At 44.2% G+C, this 10,658-nt stretch overlaps 1 protein-coding gene across 6 annotated transcripts in view; it reads right to left on the bottom strand.

Moving 5' to 3' along the window:
* Positions 1-3,700: 3,700 nt before the first annotated feature.
* The window catches only part of APP (amyloid beta precursor protein), a 312,615-nt gene continuing 305,657 nt past the window's right edge, over positions 3,701-10,658 (bottom strand). For all 6 annotated transcript variants that reach the window (XM_004002800.5, XM_004002804.5, XM_004002801.5 and 3 more), the window contains one exon: positions 3,701-4,684. In XM_004002800.5, coding sequence (XP_004002849.1) covers positions 4,583-4,684 — 102 coding nt within the window. In that variant the 3' untranslated portion in view covers positions 3,701-4,582. The remainder of the gene's footprint in view (positions 4,685-10,658) is intronic.

Raw genomic sequence — 10,658 nt, 5'->3', positions numbered from 1 at the left:
TAAGGACAGAGTGCTGCAGCATTCTCGAGACAAGAATAACTTCCCTGGAGGTCCAGGCAGACTCTGAGCTGCCACTGCAGAGGGGCACCGGGTTCCATCCCTGGCTGGGGAACTAAGATCCCACATGCTGCGAGGTTATGACCAAAAAAAGAAAAGAAAGAAAAGAAACTTAAGGATGAAGAAGCTGCACTTCAGGTTTCAAGGTCATGGAAAATCAGTTTTGAATTGCTGGGAGGCCAGAACATTGTTCACAGGTGCTCTCCATGGGGAACTTACTGAAGGGTCAGCTGCATCCACCTTAAAGATGTCTGGGAACACAAGACTGGCAGAGATCCCACATATTCAACTGCGGGGCTAAGACTAGAATGATGGGTGGTCGGGGATCATGGGCTGGAGAAAAACATGTCAATACCTATGGACTGATAAAATGGATCAAATACGACAACTACCAAAAAATGGGAGAGAGAAAAGGGGGAAAGGAGAGTAAGACCACACCGATTGTTGCATAGTCGGGTGGGAGGCAAAGGATGTTGCTTACAAAAGACAGGAAGCAAAAGGTTAAGAGAGAAGGGCTTAAGAACACTGGAAAAAATAGGAATACAACAGTAATCCCTAGAACAAAAATAAAAAGCTTTCTAAACCACCCCCTTCCCACATTGAGTCCTTCCCTCATAGAGACAGTAAATATAATACACTCAGTAATTATAGGAGATATGAAAGAATTGAGAGCAAACACAGCAGTCATATGATAAAACTGAATGGGCCTAACTTGTCTATTAAAAGATTTTCAATTTGGCTCACGTAGTAAAAACTCAACTCTGTGCTGTATACAAGACACTCACTTAAAACGCAATTGAAAAAACTAAAAATAAAGGCTTGGGCAAAGATCTACCGGGCAAATAGTAACAGTGAAACAGCAGGAGTTGCCATTGTGATAGCCAAGTAGATTTTAAGTCTAAAACGAAACACATAAACAAACAATTCAGAGATATAAAGTGGCCATCGAACGAACAAAATAATTTCCAACTTCACCCATAATAAATAAATGTGAATGAAAACTGTATTGAGATGCTATTTTTTATCCATCAGACTGGCCAGGCCAAACTTCCTGAAAATCTCATTGAACTTTGGCCTGGACAACTACCACTATAATTCTATTTTGTAGCACTTTAGTTAAATTACCTATTGATTAATCTCTGGACCATCAGAGAATTCTTTCATTACACCTTAACTTGAAGAATAAGATTATAAAGCTTTATTCTTTTTCTCCACAATTATATATATGTCCATTTCCTTCTCCAGATACAAAATTGTGTGTACATATATGTGCATATATATATATTTTTTCATTAGCTTTGAAATGATCAATCTTAAAGCGTGCAACTATGAGCATTAAAGGATGGCTTGGGAGTAGCATCATATGTTTGGAAAGGTTTGGTTTCATTTCATTACTGTGCTTCATTACTGTTACATTAGGACTTGGGCTTCCCGTGTGGTTCTAGTAGTAAAGAACCCGCCTGCCAATGCAGAGATGTAAGAGACAAGGGTTCGAACCCTGGTTTGGGAAGATTCCCTAGAGGAGGACACGGCAACCTACTCCAGTATTCTTATGTGGGTAACTCCATGGACAGAGGAGCTTGGTGGGCTACAGTCCACAAGTCGCAAAGAGTGGACATGACTGAAGTGACTTAGCACTGATCTCCCCGTGTTCGCTACCTCTCTGGGTCAGGCGAAATGGAACTGTTGGTTATACATGTAAACTGTCACGTTAAGCATCTTCACATAGCAGTCAGGTCTAGTTGCCCTAAACTGCAAGAGGGAGATCAGTGTTTTGTTCTCCTGAAAATAAGACACAGTCAGATGAGTTTTAATTGAGTCGCTCATACTGCATAGTGGCCTGATAAAACACTTTTGATTAATTTTCTGTGCTTAGCGTTTAAAAGGCTGCCATCTAAGGTTACAAGGTGCTGGTTGGTTCTCATGCTCCCCTGTTCACAAGTGCAGCACAGCAACACCACCAGGGTCAGCTTGTTCTTGGACACTTGGAATAGCGGTGACCCAGGCTTCTCCCAACTGGTGCTAGTGATGAAGAACCTGCCTGCCAATGCAGGAGACATGAGACAGGTTCTGTCCCTGGGTGGGAAGATCCCCTGGAGAAGGAAATGTAACACACTCCAGTCTTCTTGCCTGGGGAATTCCACGGAGAGAGGAGCCTGGTGGGTTACAGTCCATGGGGTCCCACAGAGTCGGACTGAAGTGACTTAGCACACACGCAGACTTTTCCAATTAAAAATCATGTACAGTGTATGTGACATTGTTTTAAAATAGACATGCAGCAGAGGTTCTCAAGTGGGATGGTTTTGTCCCTCGTAAGGGACATCTCACGATATCTGGAGACATTAAAAAAAATATAGACTATTCAAAAAAATTAACTTAACTTTGGTTGCACTGAGTACTGGCTGCTTTTGCTCAGGCTTTCTCTAGCTGCAGCAGGAGGGCTTCTCAACACAGTGGCATGAAGTGGATGGAGACCAGGAATGCTCCCAAACATCTTACAATGTTTTTTTAACAAGGACTTATACCCTGCAAAATATCAACCGTGTGATGGCTGAGAACACTGCTTAGTCGCTAATGATCAGCTGGTCTTAACTTGTATTTTCCTAGAACTTTTCTCTTCATATTTTATTAGAAACTGTTACAATCTGTTTGTATGTTTGTGTTCTCCCACACTTCACATTGAAGTCCTGATGCTCACTGCGATGGCATTGGGAGGTGATTAGGTCATGAGGGTGGAGAATTCATGAATGGGATTAGTGCCCTCCTAAGAGAGGCTCCAGAGAGGTCCTAGCCCCTTCCACCACGTGAGGACGCAAGAACTCTGCGACCTTGAAGAGGGCTCTCATCTGACCACGCCAGCACCTTGATCTCAGACATCTATCCTCCAGAACTGTGAGAAGTAAATTTGATTTTTTTAAGCTCTTTTTAAAAATTTATTTTTAAATAAATTTTTAATAAAAAGGATGAATTGCTTTGCAATGTTTTGTTAGTTTCTGCCATACATCAACACGAATCAGCCACAGGTATACAAATGTCCTCTCCCTCGTGAACCTCCCTCCCAGATCCCACCCGATCCCCAAATTTCTGTTTATAAGCCACCCAGTAGCTTGTAATATTTTATTATAGTAGCATGAATGGACTAAGACGGGGACAAAGCTGAGGACCAAGATATGGCAGCAAAGTAGTTTGGACCAAGTGAAGACTGAGTTGGGTCTATAAAGCATTTTACTAAAGCTGGGAGATGCCTGTTGGCCCTAGTTTTCAGCTTGGACTTACTGTTAAGACACAACAGGTGTGGATACCCTGTATCAGAAAGCTCTCATCAGTCTTCCGGTGACTCAGGAGCAGAAGGTGGTTACCATGGAAGCATTCACGACAGCACAATGCCGCTCCTCCAAGAACGTATTTATTTACATGAAAACACCATTTTATACAAATTGAAGACAAATCTTGAAGGGTTTGCCCAGGCTTGCCTTCCCCATTCCCTGATTTTGTCCCTTCCACTCTCACCTCTTTTTGGTATCATAAATAAAGGGTTTTAGACTGGGTGAAAGAACCTGAATCTACCTCTTTTTCCCCATCCAAAGTTACTTTGAATATTTAACGTCCATAGTCATCCTTCAAAGAAAACTCTTGCCGAGAGTCATTTTATTTAATTTATTTATGTAATACAGTGTAGAAAGCTATCATGGTCATACGCAATGATCCTGTACAATCATCCTGCAGAAAAGTTTTTTGGGAGAATTCTTGGTAAACTGAGACCAGCAGAGCGCTCCCACCCCCACCCTCCCCAACCCGTGAAAGTGCTTACAATGAACAGGGATTCTTTGCTTTATCAAAGATCTGAAGATACATGGATGAAAAAAGCTTCAATTCTCAATGCCTAATGTGTGCACATAAAACAGGCACGAAGAAATAAATGTCTATCCTCATAATTCCTATATCACACATATAGCAGAAGCAGCAATCTGTACAGTAAAATGCAATTGTGGAAAAAAAAAAACTCCTCTAACTCATTTGGATTACATAAAAACGTTGAACTTTAAAATGCATAGTGATCAGGAAAAGAATACTTAGGCAAGAGAAGCAGCTAAACCCACACGTTCACAGAAAGCATTCCCCCATCGATTCTTAAAGCATGTTTCAAAGTAGGACTTAGTTGGGTCACAAACCACAAGGATAATATACAACTGGCTAAGGGGCTACGTGATAAATAATCAGGAGAGGATCTATTCATGCACTAGTTGGATACAGCTAAATTCTTTACAGTACACAAAACCCATTAATAATGTAGTGTAGAGACCAAAATGACCGAAATGTGAAGAGAGAGAATACATTACTGATTTGTATATTAATTCAAGTTCAGGCATCTACTCGTGTTACAGCACAGCTGTCGAAAGGCGATAATGAGTAAATAATAAAACAGAAGGGTTTGCTTTTCTCCACGTTATTCTCTAAATGAACACCGATGGGTAGTGAAGCAATGGTTTTGCTGTCCGATTTCAGAGGCTGCTGCGGCGGTGGTCTAGTTCTGCATCTGCTCAAAGAACTTATAAGTTGGGTTTTCGTAGCCATTCTGCTGCATTTTAGAGAGGTGGCGCTCCTCTGGGGTGACAGCAGCGTCAACCTGCAGAGCAAGAACGAGGACAAATGAGTTTTCTTTTTTTTTTTTTTTACAACAATCTTTTAATAGCACACACGGAGAAGCCAGAGAAAGATAAGGTGCACCGCACTCTTTTTTTTTTAAAGCCAAGATTGCAGAACACCCACAAATTGTCCTTTCTTTTCCACTCTGACGTAGAGTAGAGGAGAAGGAGGTCTTCCCTGGAGCTCAAATGGTAAAGAATCCACCTTCGATGCAAGAGACCCGGGTCGATCTCTGAGTCGGGAAGATCCTCTGGAGGAGGGCATGGCAACCCACTCCGGTATTCTTGCCTGGAGAATCCCAGGGACAGAGGAGCCTGGTGGGCTACAGTCTGTGGGATTGCAAAGAGTTGGACACGACTGAGCGACTAACACTACTAGAGGAGAAGGCGGCGACAGAGGATGAGATGGTTGGATGGCATCACTGACTCAACGGACATGAGTCTGAGCAAACTCGAGGAGATAGTGAGGGATAGGGAAGCCTGGCGTGGTGCGGTCCATGGGGTCGCAAAGAGTCGGACACCACTGACCGACTCAACAACGCCCGAGCCCACCAGTTACGCAGACACTCCATCTGGCCACTAGGTGGCGCTCAAACCCTTGACCGGCTGGCTTGCCTTTTGCGGTGCTCATTGGTTGCTTCCCTCCCTTAGTAGTAACTGGATACGCTTAAGGCAATAAATATTCTCTTCCCCTGTTGGCTTGAAAAAGGACAAAAGGCTTCCATGAAAGACTGTTTTAAAAGTGTGGTGTCAAGCTAGGAAAAAAAAAAGTTCGAGTATTAGAGAGATTTAGCTAAGCAGCTGTGTCTGACTCTGTAACTCCATGGACTGTAGCCAACCAGGCTCCTTCGTCCATGGGATTTTCCAGGCAAGAATACTGGAGTGGGTTGCCATTTCCTTCTCCAGGAGACCTTCCTGACCCAGGGATTAAACCCAGGTCTCTCACATTGTAGGCAGACGCTTTACCGTCTGAGCTACCAAGGCAGGTATGCTTGTGGCTCAGCGGTTAAAGCGTTTGCCTCCAATGCGGGAGACCCAGAGTTCAATTCCTGGGTCAGGAAGATCACCTGGAGAAAGAAATGGCAACCCACTCCAGTATTCTTACCTGGAAAATCCTATGGATGGAAGAGCCTGGTAGGCTACAGCCTATGGGGTCCCAAAGAGTTGGACACGACTGAGCGACTTCACTTTTCACTGACACTCAAAATCTGAACTGCTGAGTATCTCCACACCCTTGTTTTAGTTTATCCCTGCTTTTGCCAAATTTAATACGCTAAAGAGGCACACAGAAGCAGAGATGGCTCTCGGAGGGGGCTTTCCTGATCAGTTAAGGTGAGGGGGGAAAATCCAAATATATTTTCTCTGGGGTCTGTTCCCTTTAATGGGTTCCTTCCGAATAAAGTGGGTGCGCTAACGGCAGAATTCTGGACACTTCAACGTGAATACAGATGAGGAACAACATTTCCCGATGAAGCACAGTGAAGTCCAAGCTGCCAGCTCCAGGAGACCGGAAAGGGATGCAATTTACATAGAATACACGGTGCAAACCCCTTGGGAGGGTGCTACCTGGAGATCTCGCTCTAGGATTGACTAACAGAAAACAACCACTGTGGTGTCAGTTTAAAATCCATGGAGGAGCATGAGGGAAAAAACAGGCTGGGGTAGCTCTGCAAGACTGAGGAATGGGAGAGAGTTGAGACAGTCACTCTTGACAGGGAACTGTGAGGTTTTCCGACGTAGCAGTCTCCTTCCCAGAAAACCTGCACCTTCCACTGATAAGAGCAAAAGGGAAACTTCTGTACCTCCACTCCGTCTGACCCCCCCCAACATACTGTTAACTCCATTCTGCCTTTACTTTTATATTGAAATTCTGGGAGGGGATGTTCATTTTCTCTCCCCGCCCCAGGAGGCTGTAGGTATCTTGAAGGTAGGATTAGTTATATTTTTGTCTTGGTACTAAGTGTTACACATTCCTGGCAGTGCCTAAATGATCAATTTCTGCTTGATTAAACCTAAGTCGGTTTCAGAAAAAAAAGAAAAAAAAAAAAAGATAAAGAACATACTGTTCCAGATTATTATTTTTAACTGAGCACTAAAATTCTAAAAGTACGTCTGGCTAAAGATTTAAACAGATGCCCTCTGTTGATATGGTGGGTCCTCTGAGTTGTAAACTTGGTTTTGTCCTCCCAGGGTCTCTGTCAGGGCCAGCTCCACTTACTCTCTCCAGGCCAAGCCAGATGTACGTTTCACGCGGGGCAAGGTATTCAGCGAAAAAGCAAGAGAGTTTCAGAAAAACATCTATTTCTGCTTTACTGATTAAGTCAAAGCCTTTGACTGTGTGGATCACAATAAACTGTGGAAAATTCTTCAAGAGATGGGAACACCAGACCACCTGACCTGCCTCTTGAGAAACCTCTATGCAGGTCAGGAAGCAACAGTTAGAACTGGACATGGAACAGACTGGTTCCAAATAGGAAAAGGAGTACGTCAAGGCTGTATATTGTCACCCTGCTTATTTAACTTTTATGCAGAGTACATAATGAGAAACGCTGGGCTGGAAGAAGCACAAGCTGGAATCAAGATTGCCGGGAGAAATATCAATAACCTCTGATACGCAGATGACACCACCCTTATGGCAGAATGTGAAGAGGAACTAAAAAGCCTCTTGATGAAAGTGAAAGTGGAGAGTGAAAAAGTTGGCTTAAAGCTCAACATTCAGAAAACGAAGATCATGGCATCTGGTCCCATCACTTCACGGGAAAGAGATGGGGAAACAGTGGAAACAGTGTCAGACTTTATGTTTTTGGGGCTCCAAAATCACTGCAGATGGTGACTGCAGCCATGAAATTAAAAGACACTTACTCCTTAGAAGAAAAGTTATGAGCAACCTAGATAGCATATTCTAAAGCAGACATATTACTTTGCTGACTAAGGTCCGTCTAGTGAAGGCTATGGTTTTCCAGTAGTCATGTATGGCTGTGAGAGTTGGACTGGGAAGAAAGCTGAGCACCGAAGAATTGATGCTTTTGAACTGTGGTGTTGGAGAAGACTCTTGAGAGTCCCTTGGACTGCAAGGAGATCCAATCAGTCCATTCTGAAAGAGATCAGCCCTGGGATTTCTTTGGAAGGAATGATGCTAAAGCTGAAACTCCAGTACTTTGGCCACCTCATGTGAAGAGTTGACTCATTGGAAAAGACTCTGATGCTGGGAGGGAATTGGGGCAGGAGGAGAAGGGGACGCCAGAGGATGAGATGGCTGGATGGCATCACTGACTCAATGGGTGTGAGGCTGAGTGAACTCCGGGAGTTGGTGATGGACAGGGAGGCCTGGCGTGCTGCGATTCATGGAGTTGCAAAGAGTTGGACACGACTGAGCGACTGAACTGAACTGAAGATGTTCAGGTTTCTAGCATATCTGCTGTACCTCAAACAGTCCACAGAAGACAGGAAGTACTTATCTCTTTGCTGAATACATGAAAACTTACAATTGTGTTATTACTGTTTTAAAACAAAAATAACGTTCCCCTCAGATACTGAAACCAGCACAGGCAAGAAGTCAACTGCCTGTTGGCCACACACATGGAAACCTTAAATTAGCTGGAACCAGAGGACTGGTGACCTTGATTCTCCAAATACCACCTGGCTACCTCACCACCGGCCAACAGAAGGATGTCCACAAGCTGACCAGGCATCCCATGACCTTCTCTCTCACAGTGTCTTTAAAAACCCTTCCCTGAAAAGCCACCAGGGAGGTCAGGTCTTCCGAGAAGTAGCCGCCCATACCATTTGCTTGGCCTTGCAACAACCTGTTCTCCTGAGTTCAGGTTTTTTTTTTAGATTTCTCATATAAGTGAAGTCTCACACTATTTTTCTTTTTCTCTGTCTGGCTTATTTTGCTTAGCATAATACCCTCAAAGCTCATCCGTGTTGTTACAAATGGCAGAATTTCCTTCCTTTTAATGGCTAAATCATATTCCATCGCGTGTATCACATTTTCTTTATCCATTCATGCACTAATTGGCACTGAGTTTGTTCCCATGCCTCGGTTATTGTAAATAATGCTGTGCTGAACACAGGAGTACAGATGTCATTTCAAGATAGTGATTTCATTTCCTTTGGATGCATATTCCCAAGTGGAGTTGCTGGGCTGTAGGACAGTTCTGTGTTCAGTTTCTTGGGGAACCTCCTTACTGTTTGCACAGTGACTGCAGCACTCTCTTAGTCCACATTATTCACTAGCTGGTGTTCTCCAGTCATGGTATAGAAATCATCTTCCATCCCTCGACATGATGTCCTAGCACCAACAGACCTGCTCTCTGGCGTTTGTCCTTATCGGTCTCAGGAGGAAAAATGTGGTGCTACAGTTTGTGTCATATATTTGAAAGTTGTTTAAAAGAATAGATCTTCAAAGTTCTTATAACAAGAAAAAAAACTGTAATTATGTGAAATGAAAGTTGTTCACTAAACTCTAGTATTCTTGTCTGGAGAATTCCATGGACCAAGAGGATCGTGGCAGGCTTACCGTTCATGGGATCGCAGAGTTGGACACGACTGAGTGATTCACTTTCACTTTCAACCTCACGATATGTGCATATATCAAATCATCCAATTGCAAACTTAAAACTGATACAGTGTTATGTATCAGTATCTCAATAAAACTGGAATAAGCTGGTTTCCCCAAGGTTACTTTATGACTCCGCCTCATGGGCTTTTCAGTCTGTGCGGGAGCTGGAATGACTGCCTTGGCTAATCTCAACGCAGCTGGAAAGACATAAAATTCCACTGGGAGGACACCGCGCCAACGCATCCTCCACATTGCTGTCCCTGGGGGAATAATCAGAGATGTTTCCCCAGCCCTTTCTCTTCCTTTGATCTGCTCTGTTTTCAACAAATGAGGTCACTGGGCTTTAATCGGCAGTTGTGTCATTAACCAGGAACTTGTAAGTTACAACGCCGTCATTAAAGCTCAGCACCAGTAACAAGAGATTTCCCTCACTCTCCGAATCTGCTTGCAGAGAAATAGCCTGTCTGCAGTCCTGAGACGTTAGAACATGGGCATCTTTTTGCTCTATGCCACCTCTTAACCGAGATTTCAAAGAATGTGGAGATTAAAAAGCATCTTGCCTCAGAGATCAGGCACTGCTACGTGTCTGAGTGCGGAAGGAAACATAATGCTGCTTGACTGCTGGAGTATTAAACTTACATTAATACGAGTTTACCCGAACCTACCCCAGCCCTCACACTGGCTGCACTCATCAGGGGCAGGGCAACAATTAAACAGCTGATCTCCTCTTCAAAGGCCAAAGCCAAACTCTTATTTAACAGAGCACAGCCAGAAATGCGAGGCTCAGAGGATGGTATGTGAGTCAGGCAGCTAACTTTCCTGTCTTTTCCCAGCCTCCTTCAGTTCAGTTCAGTTCAGTTCAGTCGCTCAGTCGTGTCTGACTCTTTGAGACCCCATGAATTGCAGCACACCAGGCCTCCCTGTCCATCACCAACTCCTGGAGTTCACTCAAACTCACGTCCATACAGTCGGTGATGCCATCCGGCCATCTCATCCTCTGTCGTCCCTGTCTCCTCCTGCCCCCAATCTCTCCTAGCATCAGAGTCTTTTCCAATGAGTCAACTCTTCACATGAGGTGACCAAAGTACTGGAGTTTCAGCTTTAGCATCAGTCCTTCCAAAGAACACCCAGGACCCAGCCTCCTTTCTACTTGCTAATTCTTGTGACCCTCTGCCGCTGGGAGGGTGGCTCATGTTTCCCCAGTCCTGCAGTGGGGCGGCTTGGCCCTCAGGTCTCACAGGGTACAACATGGCATCCACGGAGTGCAGATGGCATCTTTTCATCCCCAGCTCCTCGAAAGCTAAAGGTGGAATGCTGAGTGCTCTGGTCCATGGATAAACCCACCAGTGAAGGAAGTCAGGGGGAGTCTTCCTGCCCTGCAGGGCTCAGTC

Source organism: Ovis aries, chromosome 1 (assembly GCF_016772045.2).
Source record: "Ovis aries strain OAR_USU_Benz2616 breed Rambouillet chromosome 1, ARS-UI_Ramb_v3.0, whole genome shotgun sequence".
Lineage (NCBI taxonomy): Eukaryota > Metazoa > Chordata > Mammalia > Artiodactyla > Bovidae > Ovis > Ovis aries.
The sequence above is the reverse complement of the archived record's forward strand: the minus strand, read 5'-3'. Positions and strand labels throughout refer to the sequence as shown.